Source organism: Saccopteryx leptura, chromosome X, assembly GCF_036850995.1.
Source record: "Saccopteryx leptura isolate mSacLep1 chromosome X, mSacLep1_pri_phased_curated, whole genome shotgun sequence".
In the NCBI taxonomy this organism is placed as follows: domain Eukaryota; kingdom Metazoa; phylum Chordata; class Mammalia; order Chiroptera; family Emballonuridae; genus Saccopteryx; species Saccopteryx leptura.
The window spans coordinates 5,035,205-5,055,373 of NC_089516.1; the positions used below are offsets into that span (position 1 = coordinate 5,035,205).

General features: G+C 41.7%; 1 protein-coding gene across 3 annotated transcripts in view; it reads right to left on the reverse strand.

Annotated features, from left to right (window-relative positions):
* Positions 1-20,169, reverse strand: part of ARHGAP6 (Rho GTPase activating protein 6) — a 457,788-nt gene that overhangs the window by 53,744 nt on the left and 383,875 nt on the right. For all 3 annotated transcript variants that reach the window (XM_066356904.1, XM_066356905.1, XM_066356907.1), the window contains exons 3-4: positions 10,032-10,103; positions 1,960-2,216 (exon numbers count right to left, since the gene is read on the reverse strand). In XM_066356904.1, coding sequence (XP_066213001.1) covers positions 1,960-2,216; positions 10,032-10,103 — 329 coding nt within the window. The remainder of the gene's footprint in view (positions 1-1,959; positions 2,217-10,031; positions 10,104-20,169) is intronic.

The following is a 20,169-nucleotide window of genomic DNA, read 5'->3' on the forward strand; positions in this document are numbered from 1 at the left end:
CAGCTTTGCTCCAATGGAGCCTGGGATGAAGGAGGGGAAAGAGAAAGATAGAGAGAAAGGAGAGGGGGAAGAGTAGAGAAGAAGATGGGCACTTCTCCTGTGTGCCCTGGCCAGGAATCGAACCCGGGACTTCCACACACTGGGCCGACGCTCTACCACTGAGCTAGCTGGCCAGGGCATAATTAAAATATTTTGAGCTAATCACTTTGTTGTTTGAAACAAACAAAAAAATCATATATTCAACAAATGAGGTAGTTAGAGAAGTCTTGTGAATAATAATAATATATAATACCCTCAACTATGACTCTAGGAAGTAAATTTTTGAATAGGAGGATTCCATAAAACAGTCTTAGTTTGTTTGCTTCCAGAAGTAGCACGAAGTACTTGATTGGGAAAGTGGCCCCAGGAGAGCCCTGCAGGGAACGGGAAAACAAGAAGGGGAAGGGGAGCAGCCAGTGGGGGAACGTCACCAAGCCTATGAGTGCTGAGGGCAGCCGGAGTCCAACTCTGTGAGGACCTCTGGGACACAGCGCAGATCAAGCATCTCGGAGCTAGCCCTGCTGAGGTGGTGGGGGCTGCCGTATCTCGGCTCCAAGTCACAAGAGCCGTTGGCTAAGAGCAGCTTCTGGTAGGGGCAGGCAGGTCATGTTAATGCCTCAGCACTTGCAGCCTGTCATCCGCATGGGTGGGCCCCGCTGGCCCTCAGAGAAAGGCCTCAGCACAGAGCCGTGGCACTGGTAGGTAGGGAGAGGGCCAGCGTGCTAGTAGAGGTGAAGGCTGAAGGGAGGGGACATGGACTGACCACGTCTGCACAGCCACCCGCCCTTCGATGGAGCGTGGAGGAAGAAGTCGGCTGGGTTTCCTGGGGAGTCCTGAACAGAGGAGAGGGAGCTGGGGAGGCCAACTGTGTGGCCCTAGATACCTAGAAAATTCTAAGGTAGAGTTTTGTTGTTATTACCATATATGGTTTATGCAGACAGTCTGAGAGACAATGACATGACTCAAAGAACAATTCCATCATGCAAATTCAAATGTCCAATACTGTTGTCATTTCCTCATCCTTAAAAAGAACAAACCTTGAAAAACAGAAGCTGCTCAAGTACCCCCTATCTTGGAGAGGCCCTGAATGCTGGCGGTTTACTGAGAAATAAGAATTTCAAGTGACAAGTATGCAGTGCAGGGCTTTAACTAGTGCAGTAGTCAATGGCTGGAGGTGACAGAGATTTGGGGCCTCCAGGTGAGAAAAAAAAAAGGAGAAAAGTCCTTCCAGTAACCTAGGGAGTTTCAGAGATGTTCAGCAAGTGACTCAGCCAATCACCAACCAGTTATCCTGAAAACGCAACACTCTTGGATTGAAATGTGAAATTTAAAATGTCAAATAATAGTGAAGAATCTAGAAATAGTATTCACTTAATAAATGGTACCATACCAGTATTGATTATACATACATACATATACATATACACATACATATACACACATGTACTTCTATGGTTATGTGTAAGAAAAAAAAGTTCCATTGATAAGGAAAAAATCTCATTGTTTATGAAGACCAGCAGCAATTCACTGGGCCAGGCATGGCTCTCAGTTGGAGATGAAAAGATTACCAAAAACATCTATCCCTGCCCTCAAGCCTCAGAGTCTCATGTCTGGGTCCCCTAATACAACAGAAGATTGCCATAGACCAGGATCAATGTCGATGTAAAATGTTCAGGATATCATGGGGCATACGGGTAACCATGGAGGGCACCCAATGGCTTTGAGAGGGATCAGGGAAAGGCTTTGAGGGTGTCCCACATACCATATAGCCAGTATAATTTCTCCAGGAATGAAGTTGTTGGCAGATACCTGGACACAAATGACATCTCCAGCTTGCACATGAGCAAAGGCTCAAAAAATAACCTTATACATCTTTAGTTGTCCTAGCATTGGCATCAGAGAAAATACTGGCCAACTCACCCTCCTCCTGACCCGTGGAGCCGGTTCGGGGGTGTTCGGGGATGTGGACTCATTTGGTGTCTCCGAGGTGGAGCTGAGAGATGAGTTACTGCTCGATAGTTCTTTGTTCTGTCTTTTATTTCCAAATGGGAGGAGAGAAGCAACGAAATCCGACGCATCCCTTTGCTCATCCTTCTGTGAGTCCTGCTTGAGTTTATAGGCCCGGTCATTCGCAATGACTTGGGACAGAGGCATTCCAAATGCCTGCGGGATGAATTCTGGAATCAGAAAACAAACACTCATTTTCAGAGGAAGACTGGACCAGTGAAGACTCTTACTCATGTTTCAGACCTCAGGGAAGACAGGTTCAAATGACTGCCGTTGGAAGAACTGATTGCTCAGTCCAAGATATGCAGATGACTTTTGTGTGTATCAGAGTGGCCAAGGATGCCCCTTCGATAAAGAAAGATAGTATGTATGAAGAATATTGGTTTTAGAATCTTAGCCTCTAGTTTTTCTCCCCATATTTCAAGTATATTTTAAAAGAAATAACCTTGTAGAGAAATGTGATGTTTTTGATAGAGTGTATAAAATACTTTATCCTCAGAAGTACACAGTTTTACAAACTGTTCACCTTCAAATTATGTCTCAAGAACCCCCAAAGCTTACAAGGCATGGCAAGACTGTGCATTAATACATTATACATTCATTCTATTGAATACCTATTCCATGCCACGTTAGACTACACAATGGGGCGTACAAAGCTTATGAAATGTAGGGTGAAGGTTCTGAGAGAGGGGTGGAGGGGTGCAGTGAGATTATGTAAGTAAATCCACTAGTGTCTAGTGTATGCTAGCATACAGAGCTGCATGAAGCGAAGACTGAATTTCAGTGAAGTAGAGAGACTCTGAGGTTCCCAGTGAAAGAGCCAGCACACGAAACGATAATCTGGGAGACGGAGGAGCAATCTGGGAAGATGTCTGCTCTCTCCTCATTGTGTTGCCTGCCCCCACGAGCTGTTTTCTGTCGGCCAGGCTGGGGCTGTCCTCTCATGATCTGCACTCTAGCCATTCTGCCGGCCACATGTGCAAGTGGTCTCTCACCATTAAATATACAGTGAAGGCTCAGGCCACAATTTGTTCAATCCTTTAGCAGGAGCAATTGTGGGGAAGGAGCACGATGCAGAAATCTACGGCTTTACTTGGAGTCGTACATGCCATTGCTTTCTGGACCTCTGTAACAATTTGTATACACTTGCATTGTAAGCACGTCAAACCTTAGCACCACACATTTTATTGGAAACATTTTCGATTCATGCTGAAAAGCATTAAAAATCAAATTAAGTTATTCCTTTTAGACTCAATATTCGGTCTCCTAACAGCAGCAAATTGGAGTCTAGCCTCTCCATTATTTTTATAACCCCTATGAATAAAACCAGAATGACCAAGAGAAAACACTTCTAAAGTTTGTTCTTTGAAGAATAAAACTATCATTAGGTCAGGTAGAAAGAGGCTTTCAGAGGTTTTCTTCTTTGATCCATGGCAACATTTCTATCATCACTGAGCTAATGGCCCAGTATACATTAAAAGCACAAATAGCACTGGAAAACTTGCACCTCCGTTTCCAGCAAAAGCATGCATTTCATTTGGAAGTGGGAAATGAAGACTTCAGCATTTGGGGATTTCCAAGGTATGCTTACTCTTCTCTACAACAAACTAGGTAGTGTAGAATAATACAAAAAAAGTAATTTAGGAATTTGTTTTGAGTGATCAGTGTGGACAGGGTAGCAAGATCCGATATTCACTACTGATAAAAGACCTCTACTACTAGCAACATTAGATACCAAAGGGGATCAAACCAGACCACCTGCTGTGCATCTTGGGATTTATTATGCAAATTAACACTCTCTTGTCTATGTGACTAACCGACTAGTTGTCACAATGGTTGGGGGAAGTCTAGAAGCATGTGGATAACAAGATGGACAGCTACAAAGAATATATAAAAGCTGTTAGGGGATAATAACCACAAAAGGACACTGATATACATATCAAGTGACATGTGTCTGCTCATATAGGCATGCTCGTAGCAAAATTTAATATGAGATGGGGACTACTGATTTCTCTCCCAGCCATGTTTTTTATGAAAGGAAAACCAACAAGTCTTACTGAGAGATTTTTAATATCCCTAGAGGGAAAAAGGAGGTAAAATAGGTTTCCTTTGGAATCTATCATTTTTAATATCCGAAAGTCTATTACTCTACTTGTAAATTGGAATAACTGAATACAAATTAAACAGCTGGAATATCTCCCTAAACATATTCACTCCCTAAAGAGTGAAGTTATTCTCTCTAAAATTTTATTTCCTTTATTCTTTTTTTTTTTTTTTTTTTTTTTTCTTTTCATTTTTCTGAAGCTGGAAACGGGGAGAGACAGTCAGACAGACTCCCGCATGCGCCCGACCGGGATCCACCCGGCACGCCCACCATGGGGCAACGCTCTGCCCACCAGGGGGCGATGCTCTGCCCATCCTGGGCGTCGCCATATTGCGACCAGAGCCACTCTAGCGCCTGGGGCAGAGGCCACAGAGCCATCCCCAGCGCCCGGGCCATCTTTGCTCCAATGGAGCCTTGGCTGCGGGAGGGGAAGAGAGAGACAGAGAGGAAAGTGCGGCGGAGGGGTGGAGAAGCAAATGGGCGCTTCTCCTGTGTGCCCTGGCCGGGAATCGAACCCGGGTCCTCCGCACGCTAGGCCGACGCTCTACCGCTGAGCCAACCGGCCAGGGCTCCTTTATTCTTGTTCAAGAGGTGTACCCACCTATAACAGACTTCTACTTCTAATAGGTTTTCTTTCTTGCCTCGGATTATTCTTTCAGTCATAGGGTTCCAATATAGTCTCTTTAGGTTCTTGTTGCTTCTCCTGAGGGCTCTTACAAGCTTCAGAAAGGAGACCTCTTTACGGCTCTAAACTTTTGTTGCAGTGTCTAGTTTCTGTAAAATTCTAGTCGGGATTCCTTGAATATTATTGCTTCTTATAATATGGCTACTGTGAAATAAAGAATTCATCACAGGTATCCTGAGCAAAACTCTTCTTCGCGTGTAAATACAATGTTGAGCACCCACGCTTTTCTGTGGGTCCAAAGCTCTTCTGTTAGAGGGGAAAAAGGAACCTAGAGACTCTGAGACGACACCAGCGAATAAAGCTGACAATATGGTCTTAATACCCTAAGGACGTTACCCCAGACCCAATATTCAGGGGCCAGGGACAATGTGTATCATGTTCTTATCTATGGTATAAGTTCACCAAGGAGACTGCTTCTCCTGCTGTTCTCATTAGTTGTGACTGTCTACTTTCCCTACCCAGGAACTGTGGGCTCAGAGGGTGGCATGCCACCCCCTTGACTCCTTACTGCAACTTCCAAATCATCCCCCTCCCTCCCTGTGGCAGAAACGTGCTATTGCAAGGTTCCCCCTGTCACCTGTTCACTGCTATCTTCTATTGTCACTGACTGACTCATGGCTGTCATCCTTCCTCAATCTACCATCATCCTAGATGACTTGGATGTCTACTTATATGACCCAGCTGATTCCCTGTCCTCACATCTCTGTGACCCTCCCCACCCCTCTTACTTTCTCCGGCATGCCGCCTTCCCATCCTCTCCCTCCCCTGCATCCTGGACCTCATCCTCAGCGCTGGTGCTTCCCCCTCTTAAATCAGGCTTCCTCCCTCCAGTCTTTTGTCAGCCCATCCCAAGTTCATGTTTTACACTGCAGTGTCGCACTCTGTTTAAACACACCATTAAGCCACCCCCCCCTCCTCACTATACTTTGTTGGGGCCTCAACACTCTCAACATACGGACCAAAAGCTGTGTGGTGGCCCACAGTCTCATACGGCAGTCCCTTCCTCCTCTTCCCGGAATCACATTGCTGCTGTTTCTGAAGTCTCCAGTGAGAGCAGTCAATAACAGCATTCAATACATTTTCTTTCAGAGTTCCTACATAGTTATAACCGATACTTGAGTTTTCTAGTGCTATTTAATGATGCAAAATAAGTTGTAACAATTATTCCTATATAGTGCTACATCACAGCTCACATATAGTAACCTACCCAGACAGTCAAGAACAATAAAATATGGCGTGTATAATTTCAGCATAAAGAAAGGTGCCAGATATGAACAATCCCCAGATTTTATGTTGATAAATATACGGCAAGATCTGAAAACATCCTGTGGGGAGGGGACACAGCTCCCAGACTTAAGCCATAATAAAACCCATTCCCCTGGTGCTCTTATTAGGAACTACATTAACTGGAACAAACTAGTCATCTTTAAACCTTTATTCCCAAAGTGATTCCTTTTTGATACAAAGCAAGAAATTATCTAAAGTTCTAAATGTTCAAAAAATGTTTTTTGTTTGCCACGTAATTTTACTAAGAGAAATTAAGGGCTTGGAACTATTTTGTATGAATATGTTTTCTGAACCAGCATCAATCTTAAGTTAGTTTCCATATGGAAAGCAAAAGTTATATGGGCACTGCTTAAGGGGCAGGAGGGAGGCAGGAGTGTCACATGATCTACTTTATAGTATGTCAAGCAATTAAATAAAATACAGGACATGATTCATTCTGACTGAATCAATTAATATGGTGGTGTGCCAAACATTTAATGAATCACTCTTTATTGGGAAAGCAATTCAATTCTAATAAGCTGCTCGTATTTATTTTTAGATGATCTAACCCAAGAGGTCATTTAGAGTTTCCTGTTTTCCTTATTTTACTCTTGGATCCAAATGATTATCCTTTTTCACATGTGCAGCTGTTTTGAACCAAAATGCGAATATTCAAATGGAAGAAAATAATGTGACCCACTTTGCAAGACCTGCGTGCTGCCTCCTCACACTCTGGTTCCCAGGACATCCATAGGATGGATGTGTTGACATGGACAGAACTTTATGTTTAGAAAAAATGCCATGAATGAAGCTTTGGTCAAGCCTAGGACAACATCTTTCTAAATATCACAGCTATTTAAAAACAGAAAAGAAAAACACCTTTATTTATTTATTTATTTATTCCTTTACTTACTTACTTATTTATTTTTGCCGTGAAACCTGATATTTCTCCCCTCAGTTAGGTGGGCAGTATGTCTTTCCTTCGGAATCATAAGGACCTGTTCCTTCCCCCAGCCAGCTCCTTGTTCAGCCCAACAGAACACGGCCAAGTTTTCCCTGAGCCCATATAACACACACAAAGGTGCAACAGCCCAGTGCATATAGGTAGATTACTTCCCCTGGCTTGTCCTTCCCTGGCCACCCATGGCCTTGCTTCCGGCTGTTGTGATATAAGCAAGCATACATACATCTCTCTCTGTTGTGAGAACTCGAACATCTGCCACAAAAATACTCATTTTGCTTACCTAGCCCGAATGGACACTTCAGAAGAATCACCTAAAGTCTACATTATGAGTAATCAAATCCCAGTATCAATATCATCATCCTAGCAGAAACCAACTTTAAAAATTACACATTAGTAATAGTCTGAATGATCCCTTTAATGTACTCCATAAACAGTGAGAACTACCCTAATCTAGCAAGGTAAAGGTGGTCTGCGGCAGGAAGAGAATGAATAAAACTAGTTTGCAAAAGCTACCCTGGTTATTAATATTAATTGAAAAGTCAGGACAAGAACCAATTAAATAAAATATAATTTCTCAGACAATGATAGGTAGCTGGACAAGAGTTAACACCCTTCATCTTCATTACTTCTGCAGCAGGGCCCACTGAGACAGCATATGCCCTGCTAGGTTTACTGCTACATACAGACCCAAGTTCTCATCCTACAAGTTGTACATTAGTAGTCTGTAATTACTCATTACAGACCAATGAAATCAGACTTTCTCAGGCATGGGATTAGACATTGAAAGTGTTAAAGGTTCCACAGATTATTCTTTTTTTTTTTTTTTTTTTTTTTTTTTTGTATTTTTCTGAAGCTGGAAACGGGGAGAGACAGTCAGACAGACTCCCGCATGCGCCCGACCGGGATCCACCAGGCACGCCCACCAGGGGCGAAGCTCTGCCCACCAGGGGGCGATGCTCTGCCCCTCTGGGGCGTTGCTCTGCAGCGACCAGAGCCACTCTAGCGCCTGGGGCAGAGGCCAAGGAGCCATCCCCAGCACCCGGGCCATCTTTGCTCCAATGGAGCCTTGGCTGCGGGAGGGGAAGAGAGAGACAGAGAGGAAGGAGGGGGGGAGGGGTGGAGAAGTAAATGGGCACCTCTCCTATGTGCCCTGGCCGGGAATCGAACCCCGGTCCCCCGCACGCCAGGCCAACGCTCTAACGCTGAGCCAACCGGCCAGGGCGGTTCCACAGATTATTCTATTGTGCAGTCAGGGAGAGAAAATCACAGACATTTTTCTTTTCCTTTACTGCAGTTTGAGGTAAACATTTGAAATGTATGAATATATTTAGGTTGGGGGAAGTGCTACTGGCATCTATCTAGTGACTAGAGGTCAGGGATGCTGCTAAACACCTTACACGATGTACAGGACAGCTCCCACCACAAAAATTTTATCCAGTCCAAAATGTCCCAAGATTGAGCAATCATGCTCAATGGGAAATAAAACATTTGCTTTCCATTCTTTAAAATTCTTTATTTCTTTTTATTCTGAAGAACCAAATGTCATGACTCTCTAGGCATGATTTAAGACAGGGGTAGTCAACCTTTTTATACCTACCGCTCACTTTTGTATCTCTGTTAGTAGTAAAATTTTCTAACCGCCCACCAGTTCCACAGTAATGGTGATTTATAAAGTAAGGAAGTAACTTTACTTTATAAAATTTATAAAGCAGAATTACAGAAAGTTAAAGCATATAATAATAATTACTTACCAAGTACTTTATGTCAGATTTTCGCTAAGTTTGGCAGAATAAATCTTTATAAAACAACTTACTATAGTGAAATCTATCTTTTTATGTATACTTTGGTTGCTCTGCTACCACCCACCATGAAAGCTGGAATGCCTACTAGTGGGTGGTAGGACCAGGTTGACTACCACTGATTTAAGAAATGGGAGGGGAGTCTGGGGTCAATGACAGGGACTACGTCTTATCCAATACTGATCAGAATGCATTTACCTTCATACCTTCAGTTTTATTGCCTTCCATTACTCTTCAAGTGGAAACTCAATAGTTATATAAAAGAACTCCCATGTGAGGCATATGGCTCTCCTTACTCACTCATTTACTATGGCACAGAAGGTAAAAATACATCATATGATCACACTATTCAGCACTTATTTCATATGGGACCACAGAACCAAGCCACAAAGAAGTTCTACTGTGCTAATGGGGGCCAGGTGACCCTTGTGTGGGCTCAACGAATATTAGTTTGAAACAGTGCACATCAAGTGGTTTATGAGGACCCTAACACATAAATTCAGATGTATTTTCTTTTTTTGGGGGGGGTAGTTGCATAGTATTTCATAGGATAGCTATATCTCATGATTTAATTAACCATTCCCCCTCTGATGGGTATTTGGGTTGTTTCTAATTTTTCACTATAATAAGTAAAGGGAACACAAAAGAGTATAAAGAGAGTCAACAATTCCCAAATCACATAGGGCAAAGATAAGCATGGTGTGATCTAACATAAGAACGTTGAGAATGGCTCGTCTTCAGTAACCCATAAGGATGACACTGCTTCCTTCTGGTAGCCATGGCAGGAGAATCCAAACTCTTTCTCATTCAACTAGCCATGCCTAAATATCTGCATTTTCCAGACAGCTGGTTAGTGTTAGAGATGCTATCCATGGCCATTCAACCCAGGTTCTCTCTATGCATAGCTGATGAGCCAGAATAATAATTGGAACCATGAACTTGCCTGAAGTCACACTTTGCTCAAACCAGTTGAACTCATCAATTCGGTACAGGGCCACTCAAACACAAAGGAGTAGACCAAAACAGTCCTAATGACATTCCATCTTAGAAATCCAGTTTACATAATAGAGTTGAACCACGTAAATCTATGTAATTCAAAAACCCCACCAAATTCAACCATTGTGCTCCATGGAAGATGTATTCACTTTATTCCATTGTGTCCCTTACCTCTGTCTTTGTTTTTCTCCTTCCCTAGTGAATCTAGTTTCTTTCTCAAAGATTTCTTCCGCTTTTGGCCATCTGTAAATATGAAAAGAATGAAAAGTTGGAAAAACAAGCATACAAGTGATATTTTACATTATCAATAATTACGTTTGAGCAAAAGCATGACTTCTCACTTACTTCACTCATAATTTGACATTTTAAACAGAGGAATGTCTCTGAAAATGCAAGAAAATCCCTGACTTGGACTGCTCACATCACTAGAATCTTGGTGGATGCTCTTAAATTTTGTTTCAATCTTGGAAAGTACAGGAAACTTACCTCCTTCCAGAGTAATTTAGTTTTGACATTTTTAGATGTTTGTTTTTACTATTAGATGAGTCACTACCTTTTCTTCATGTTTATGCAAACCAATGTCATCTTTTTAAAAATTTTTATTGAATTTATTGGAGTGACATTGGTTAATAAAATTATATAGGTTTCAGGTACACAAGTCTACAATACATCATCTGTATGGTGTATTGTGTGTTCACCACCCCAAATCACGTCTCCTTCCAACATCATTTATCCCCTTTTGCCCTCCTCTCTCTCTCCCCATCTCCATATCCCTCTGGCAATCGCCATACTGTTGCCTGTGTCTATGAGCTGTATTATGCTAAGTAAATAAATGAAATAAGTAAGTAAATCAGAGAAAGACAAATATACCATATGATTTCACCTATATGTGGAATCTAATGAACAGAAGCTAACAAGCAGAATAGAAAGAGACTCATAGACACAGAGAACAGACTGACAGCTGTCAGAGCGGATGGGGTGGGGGGCTGGGTGAAAAAAAGTGAAGGGACTATGCAAAAACCAACCAAACAAATAAACCAATGTTATCTTGAATCAAGGCTTCATAAAAGGAGAATCAACAGTACACATGGCTTTGGCATTCATGAGCTAGTAGAGTGTAGCTGGAAAAGGAGATGATTTTAAGGGTTAGAAAACTCAGACATAATTATTGCTGCACCATTTACTAACTGTGTTACTTTGGACAAGTCTCAGTGTCCTCATCTATATAGTGGGAATTTCATAGGGTTGTTGTGAGAATTAAATGAAACAGTACATATCCAGTGGTTTATTGGGACCCTGACACATAAATTCAGATGTGTTTTCTTTTTTGAAATAGGAGAAATAGTTGCATAGTATTCCATAGAATAGCTATATCTCATGATTTAATTAACCATTCCCCCACTGATGGGTATTTGGGTTGGTTCTAATTTTTTACTATAATAAGTAAATTATATATTCTTTTAGCCTCCTGTACTTGCAACAATTGCACTTAATACATTTAGTTAACTCACCAAATAATAAAGATACCATTCATATCAAGAGGCAGCTGCAATTGAATTCCTGGGATATCATCATAAAATATTGGCAACCGTCATTGCAATAATGCATTTTGGGATTATGCAGCTGTCAACTTAACATGTGGGAGGTGCAAATCAGGAATCCACACTATGATCAAGTGGGGGAAACAGAGCCCATGCCACAAAGAAGCTTATGTTTAAAGGGAGGATTAAGAATTGTTTTTTTTATGGGATAAACTAAGAAGTGTAGTAAAGAAAGAACTCAGCCCAATAACATGTAAAAGCAAGACTGTGATATCAAGACAAGACTAAATATGCATTCTTAAACAGAAATGAGCATTCTTGGGATCCTCACGGGGCTGCGGATATCCCCAACTCCTCCTTTCTGAATTTTTGGAGGCAAAAGATATCACAATATAATCAACAGGCACATTCAATTCCTCCTTCCCTTCAGAAAGCAAAAACAAATATTTCAGAAATGATTCTCCTCCCATAAAATGGAAATAGTTTATAAGAGTCTTTACTCTTGCACTCACGAGATTGGTACAGGGGAAAATTATGTAAATCAGTTACAACTGCAGCAAAGAGCCATCAGACTCTTTCATTATGTGTATGCTCTTATCTTCACTGTGTAAAAGACGATCTAGCTATAGGGACTACCATAACTTCTTATATACACACAGACAATAAACATACTGAGCACACAAGATTCTAATCTGTTCTCCAGATAGGAATGACAGGTCTTCGACTTTGTAACACTTTGTTCATCACAGGTTCATAGCACCAAATGTATTTGACTATAATGAGAGTATATTTCTTTAAAAGAGCCTATCGTTACTTTAAAATTAGTAGTTGACCTGGAAGAATAACTAAATGATATATAAAACCATACAAGATTTATTTTTCATAACCATTGGACAGATCTTACAATGCAAACAAGTTGTCAAAGAACCAGAATACATATAGGAGACATTTTCTTTTAAGATAGAATGATTTTCTAAAACAACTTTTTAGTTAGGGGATACATCATATATACAGATGTGTATAAATATAAATATACAGTTTAAATAATAATTAGGAGGCCAACTCACACATAACCAACAGCCATGTCCTGGTATAGACTACCACTAGGACCAAGAAACCCTTATATGCTTCCTTCCCCCTCACCCAAGGTCATCACTGGTCTGATTTTTGCAATAATCAATTTTCTATTATTTTTTACAGTTTTACTATCGATGTATACATTTATAAGGAGTATAGTTTTTTCTCCTGCTTTTGAATTTGCATAGATGGAACCACACTATAGGTATTCTTTCTTGCCTCATTTACTACTTCCATCAACACTTCCTGAAATTCGTCCTGTTGAGGCAGATAGCTGGAGTTCACTCATTTTGATTGCTATACAGTATTCTCTTGTATGAATATACCACAGTCAATTTAACCCATTGAACTGTTGATGGAAATTTAAGTTGTTTCTAGCTTGGGAATATTAGGAGCAATGTCTCTGAAAAATTTTGTTCATCACTTCTTATGTACATGTGCAAGAAACTCTCTAAGATAGTGGTCCTTAAGACGTAGTTCTAGGACAAAGAGCATCAGTATTGTCCAGGAACTTGTTCAAGATGCAAATTCTATGGTCCCATTTCAGACCAACTGAGTCAGGAATTCCGGGGTGGGCCCAGCAGTACATGCTACACCAAGCCCTCGGGGTTCCGGCTCACAGGGACATCTGAGAGGCACAGTTCCAGGGGACATGTGTAGAAGCCACCCCGCCAGGCCAGCACGTGTGCCATCTCAGGCTTCAGTGGGCAACACCAAACTGTTTTCCAAGGATACTGCTCACAAAAATTAGGGGATAGTTCAAAATGAATATGAAGCAATAAAGTATCCCCTAATTTTGGTGAGAAGAATAGTTTTATTAAATTATATTCTCACCAATAAGAGAGTTTACATGGTTTCACAAGGATAATATGGACATCAAACTCCAATTTCATGAATCTCCCTTATAGGAAAAATGGGATCTTTTTGAATACTAGCCTATGATTTTTTTAAATAGCTTAACTATTTACAACAAATATTCTCTTGTTCATTCAATTAGACAGGTGAACATTACTGACAGGAAGCTGATGAAATGCTGGGTGATGTGCAACACTGTGAGGTGGCGTCCTAATTTAGCATGCCATGTTCTCACTTGAAATCCTCAGGAAAGTGACCAGAGCTGTGAAACTAAACCGCTTGCTAATTCTATTTTCCCTAGTGAACAATCAGCTGTTTGCTTACTGAGTATCCAGTTTTTGAAGAATGTCTTCTATTCCCATAGATCATAGAAAACCTGCCCAGGAGACTGTTATATTAGGTGGTACCATAGAGAACAGTTTATGTTCAACTAGTTCCTTGTGGCAATAAGTGTAATAAGTGCATTCCATATTTTACAGAAATGTAAGCTTCCTAATTATCAATACCCTGCACAGCGATGTCTCACAGTGCCAATGGTGGCGAGCACATGCTTGCTAACCATTCCCAGGTGTGCACTCTTACACATGACAGTGACCAGGAAAGCGAATTTGGGTCACATGTCCTGTACAAAGGCATTTTGGAACAGGCACTTGGAGACTGGACTTCATGCACCATCCTTTTAGGACACCATGTCCCACAGACATACATAACACAATAGCAGATGGTGTGTCAACCAGCCCACCACACACTAGTGACCCCAAAGCAAAGGAGCCATCGGTATGGAGCATGGTTAATCTGGGCACCCTCTTGGGGGAGGCCAATACCAAATAGGGTCTTCAGGATGGTTGAGAACAAGAAAACAGGAGATTTCTCCTCTAGGACATGCTTTTCATGAACTCATTCATTCACTGTCGTGTGGAGTTCCATTTTAAGGCCTGTTCCTCTAGCTAGACTAGAGTCTCTCTGAGGGCAGAACCATATTTCCTAGGCTTTGGTCTCATTCCAAGCGAACAGCACAGGGTGGGGCACACTGCAAGGACTTGTCAGCACTGTCCATGGCCAGAAGTCATATGGAGGTTTGGGGTTGGTTCCGAGAGAACCCAAGACCAATGAAGTACACAACTCCTACTATTAAGGGGATCAGATCCAGAGAATGTGGGTTATAAAACAGTATTTTACATTAAATTACTTCTAGAGATAATAACAATAAAATGTTGTTCAAGGAAAGTCTCATGTTTTAATTTTATTATTTTTTAAATTTTCTACTGATTTGAAAAAGAGGAATGGGGGGAAGAGTGAGAGAGAATGAGAAGCATCAACTCGTTGTTCCATTAGTTTTGCACTCATTGATTGTTTCTCGTATGTGCCCTGACAGGGGATCGAACTCACAACCTCAGCATGTCGGGACACTTTATCCATTGAGCCACCTGGCCAGGGCAAGGAAAGACTCATTTTTGATGATAGAAGAGAAAGGGTTACTTTGGGGAAATGGATATTGCCAGAAAGGGGGCATGAAGGAGTCTTCTGAGCTTCTGGTAATGTTCTATATCTTGATCTGATCAGCGGTTACATGATGTCTACATATTAAGAACCCACTGAGTTGTACTTGTGCACATTCATATTTATGTACATTACTGTGTGTTTGTATATGTGTGTGTGTATGTGTTATTCCTCAATGAAAATAATATCAAAGGACTACCATTTTAACAGAATGGCACAACATAATAATTATATTAACTGAATGAGGCTGAAAACTTTGCAAGAAAGTCGTGCACAAGAGAGTTCTTGAACGTTTATCTTTTTTAAATCCAACCACCACGACTTCCCCGTGACACAGACATACAGTGGTAACGAACAGCTCATGTTTACCGAGCATGTGCTACAAGCTAAATGCTTAGTCTATGTGACCTTGTTACATCCTCAGAGAAGGTCTATGAAGTCCACACTATTACTTCCTCCATTTTCATACATGAGGAAACAGTTTAGAAGAGGTTAAGCAACTTGTCCAAGGGCAAAAGTGGGGGAGTAGTAAATTCAGAACTTGCACTCAGGACTACCCAACAGCAACACTGGTGCTCTTAACCTGTGTCTGCGTGGCAGTGAGGAAGAGGTGCCTGCTTGAGGGATGTGACACGACAGGCCAGATCTATGGAACAGCCTGCCCACGGTAACGTAGTTACTAGGAAAAGGGAAAGAGAAACAGAGCATCTGTAAGCTCTAAATATTCACCAGGGCCCTGACCGGGTAGCTCAGTTGGTAAGAGTGTCATCCCAATACGCCAAGGTTGCGGGTTCGATCCCTGGTCCGGGCACATACAGGAATCAGCAAATGATGCATGAAGAAGTGGAACAATAAATTCATGTCTTTCTTGTTCTGCTCTGTCTAAAAAATCAATCAATCAATAAAAATAAATAAATATTCACCACAATCGGTATGAGTCATTTTAGCATCTATATTATCTAATACACATCAACATACTCATCCTCTGAGGTAGCTTTCTGATTGACTCATATTACAATTAAGGACACTAAAAATCAGAACGGAAGCAAATGGTCCAAAACTCACAGGACTGGTAGGTAATGGAGCTGGGATTCCAACCCAAATTCCAGCTCTTTCCACAAAGCCCAATGCTGTCTCAAGAGGGGTGGCTAAGAGCGGAACCCCTCTTCTGAGGGTGACGAGAAAATGAACATCCTTCCTTTCAGGTCCTTCTGCCTCTGCATCATGAGAGATGGTTCTGGAGGTATTTGCAAGACAACGGATGTTCACTTGTGAGGGTCACTCAGACTCTGCCCCCCAGAAGTATGGCTGATGGAGGAGTAGATGAAAGGCTCACCCCTTAGTGGGGCAGTCACAGGGAATGGGTGCAGTGGGCCCTAGTTCACAGGTGCACCTGGATACGGGACGGGGCATGACCAGAGGTGGATTTAACGGTGGGCGCACCGGGCGCGCACCTTGGGCCCTGACTTCTGAAAGGTCCTGAAAAACCCCAACTTTACACTTTTTCCTAATGTAAGGGTCAATATTTTCTTCTGCGCCCGGGGCCTCAACTGACCTTAATCTGCCTCTGGGCATGACCAGCTAAGTCCTTCACGTGCAGACTCTATAAAGATTACATTACTGGAAAGGAGAATAAATTGCCTGCACTGAGGTATGAAATAAAGGAGAAACTTGCTAAATGTCTTCTGAGGACAAAGCCTCTTCTAATGCCTCTACAGATGCAGGCAAGACTAGCCTGGTGGGTACAAAGGAGCTGCATCCGTTCCCCTGCTCGTTGGGTGGTGTGTAGCCCGGGGTGATTTATAGGAACTTGAGCTCCAGTGCAGACTCCTGGTAAGTTTACAGACATAGCTGGATTTCTACCCTCTGGACAGAGACAGAAAAGCTGGGCTCGCTGTGCACACTCGTCTCGGGCCACCAGAGACCCCGAAGCCTGCGCCCTGCACGCCAGCAAGCCTTGGAGTGTGCAGCTCCATCCCAGCCGAAAGGAGGGTTCTAGCTGGTTTCAAATCTTCAAAAAGGTCCTGCTGAGAAAAGTTTGAAGGAATGCTTTTTGGCACTACCTCCTCTGCTTTTCCCAACCACAGCTGTCTCATTATTTATTTGGACCAGAAAAATAGACTCTCAGAGAATGCAAACCAAAGGAATTTGTAGGCAGTGAGGCGAGCTCAGTTAAAAAGTGAGGGAAAATGATACCAAAGAGACACCTGGGGGGTAGAATTGGAAGCAGCCCTCTGGAAACTACATATAATCGAGGCCAGGGCTTCTCAGCCATGGCACTGATGACATTTGGGCTGGGATGACCCTGCCCTAAGGAACTGTCCTGTGCAGGAGGGTATTTAGCAGCCTCCCTGGGTACAAATTACTATAGTAGACAGCGCGACCTGTTGTGATGACCAACTATGTCTCTGAACATAGCCAAACGTCCCACAGGGGCAAAGTCACTGTAGTTGAGAACCACTGGTCTATGTAAAATTCTACCTAGAGAACAGCTATGTGCTAAAACCATGTGACATCCCAACTACAGAATAGTCACATTTTCCCTTGTCACAATGTTCAATTGATAGCCAAACTCAGTTTGTGTTTTAAGCAATAGAAATACACATAAATGAGCCTGGTCACTGGTCCTCCGGCCCCAGTCCAGCCTTCAGATGACTGCAGTCCCAGCCGAGCTGGATGGTAACCATGAACCAGAACCTGAACCAGAACAACATGGCTCAGATACTCCCACATTAAGAAAGTCTCCAAGACTGTGTGAGATAAGAAATGTTTGCTTTTTTTTTTTTTTAAAGGAAGATGAAAAGAAAAGATGCCTAGCTAAATGCATGTGGTATACTGGCTGGGACACTGGAACAGAGGCTATTACTGGGACACTGATAAAATTTGAACAAAGTCTGTAGTTTGGTTGAGACTAATGCACAAAGTTGGTTTTTTTAGTGCACCTAGTTTACATAACATGTTATCACTAGGGGAAGCTGGGCGAGATGCATAAAAGAAGTCTTTATTATTGTTATAACTGTTCTGTAAATCTAAAATTATTCCAAAATAAAAATTATTTTTAAAGAAGCCCTTTCTCCCAGGCACTGGATGTATTCAAGTAAAGGTTGAAAACTCATCTGTCAAGCTTGCTCCCTGGGGTACTCCTGAGACACACAGATCTGAGAGCTCAACTTTATGGCAAGAAGGTGACTCACAAGCCAGTTTCCCGCCTGCCTAAAACTATTGAAATGATCTTCCTGCCCTCATGTCCCTGATCTGAAAGAAAACATGTGTCTAGGCCAACATAAAATATCCACTAGGCCTGCCATTCTGGTGTAGCATGTTTTCTGCACAGGGAGTGGACACATGAGGGGCTCAAGCAGATTTGTTTTTATGGCCTTGGCGATGTCTTCACATTACGGCTCAGTAGACTGTCTCAAGATATCTCCTGTCTCATAGACTTTCTAAATTCTTTTTCTGTTTAAGTTATTCAGATGTGGTACTTGTCATTTGTATCCAAGAACACTGATTAGTACAGAAATCTGCTTATTTCGCAAGTTCTTGTGCCTATCTGGATAAACCAAGATATAGTCTTTAAATTATATACATGAATATGGATTAGGTGAGTTATACAATCTGTGGATGTCTTACAAAAGTGTTTACTAAAAACATTTTATCGTTAACTAAAATTCATCCTTTAGTCTCATCTACTTCCCCTGTTTAGGATTCTCAAGCCACAGACCTCTCAAAATTAAGGCAAGAAAAAGACTAAGCCAGATATTTTATTTCCAGTTTGAAAAAGGAAGTTTATCAAAGAAATAATAATATCATTAATGGTCCCAAGCATTTGAGGGGCATTCATTGTGCCTAAACCGCAGGTCTAGTGTTTTCCAATGATTAACCTCCTCGATGTAAGTTAATTTGGGCGAATATGTCAACATTGGAAAATAGATAGGGACTGATGAGAGCTGAGCTACCAAAACCCGAGGCAAAATCACAGTTCAGGAAATGTCAGACTGAACATTCGCGCCAGTTATTGGCACCAGTTACTGCATCGCCATCCTCAGTAGAATGACTTCAGAATTGCTCCTGCTACTTTAAGTTGTCTGCTCCATATTCAAGAAAGGGAGGCGGAGCAGCCCTGATAGAAAGGGGGAAGGGATTACCAGGAAAATGGCCACCTGCGCTTCTTGGCAGGAAACATGGCAGCATGCCCAGGATAGGGGAACCAATGGGTCTAGTTAAATACTCTGATGGAAGAGTTGAACTTGAATTAATCCTAGCAATTGAGGAGAGGAGCCAAGGGTCTCTTCTCCATTCTAAAAGTGTCAAGGGATGTTGCATCACAGAACATGACTAACTTCCTCAGCTTGGGAATATTATTTACACTGTAACAGGTATTTGTTTACAGGGCATCTTCTCCTAGAAAATGGGCTCATCCCCATCCACTGACCCATCCCATTGCTCCATCCGTCCCTCCGTCCAATGTTGATAAGCGCACATTGTAGGTGAGAGAACTGGGTTCTGTGAACTCAAATGAAAGGACACTATCTCAGCATTGGAGAAAATCAGTTTCGTGCTAAAGACAGATATATGGAAACCTTACTCTTAAGAAAAAGCTTCAGTGGAGACATTGACTAGGTGGTAGCTTGGGAAGGCTAATGTTTGAGTTCAGTCCTAAAGGACAAAGTGTTACCCTTCTTGGGACCTTTACATTTTGATGGGGATTTTCTCCAATAAAGCACATGGTAACTGCTTAATCTAGGAATCCTTTCTTATCCTAAACCTGTTCATATTTTATTTCAAATAATCCAAACTTTCACTAACAAATCATTCTATTGGTTAAATAAAAAGGTGAGAAAATTTCAAATTTGGGAGTGAATTGATAGTTTATTTAGTGGGAAATAGGGTTCAAGAGAGTGACAAATAAGGGTTCTGGAAGAAAACAACCTACAGGGAAAAAGTGAAAACCAATTCTTAAGCCCAAAGCTCCCCTGCCATTCAGTCAACTTGGAGAGAGATATATATGAGATCTTCCATGTTATAGACCAGTGGTAGTCAACCTGGTCCCTGCCACCCACTATTGGGCATTTCAGCTTTCATGGTGGGCAGTAGTTAGTGGAGCAACCAAAGTATAAATAAAAACATTTAACTATAGTAAGTTGTTTTATAAAGATTGATTCTGCCAAACTTAGTGAAAATCCAACATAAAGTACTTGGTAAGTAATTATTATTATATGCTTTAACTTGCTGTAACTCTGCTTTATAAATTTTATAAAGTAAAGTTACTTCCCGACTTTATAAATCACCATTACTGTGGAACTGGTGGGCGGTTAGAAAATTTTACTACTAACAGA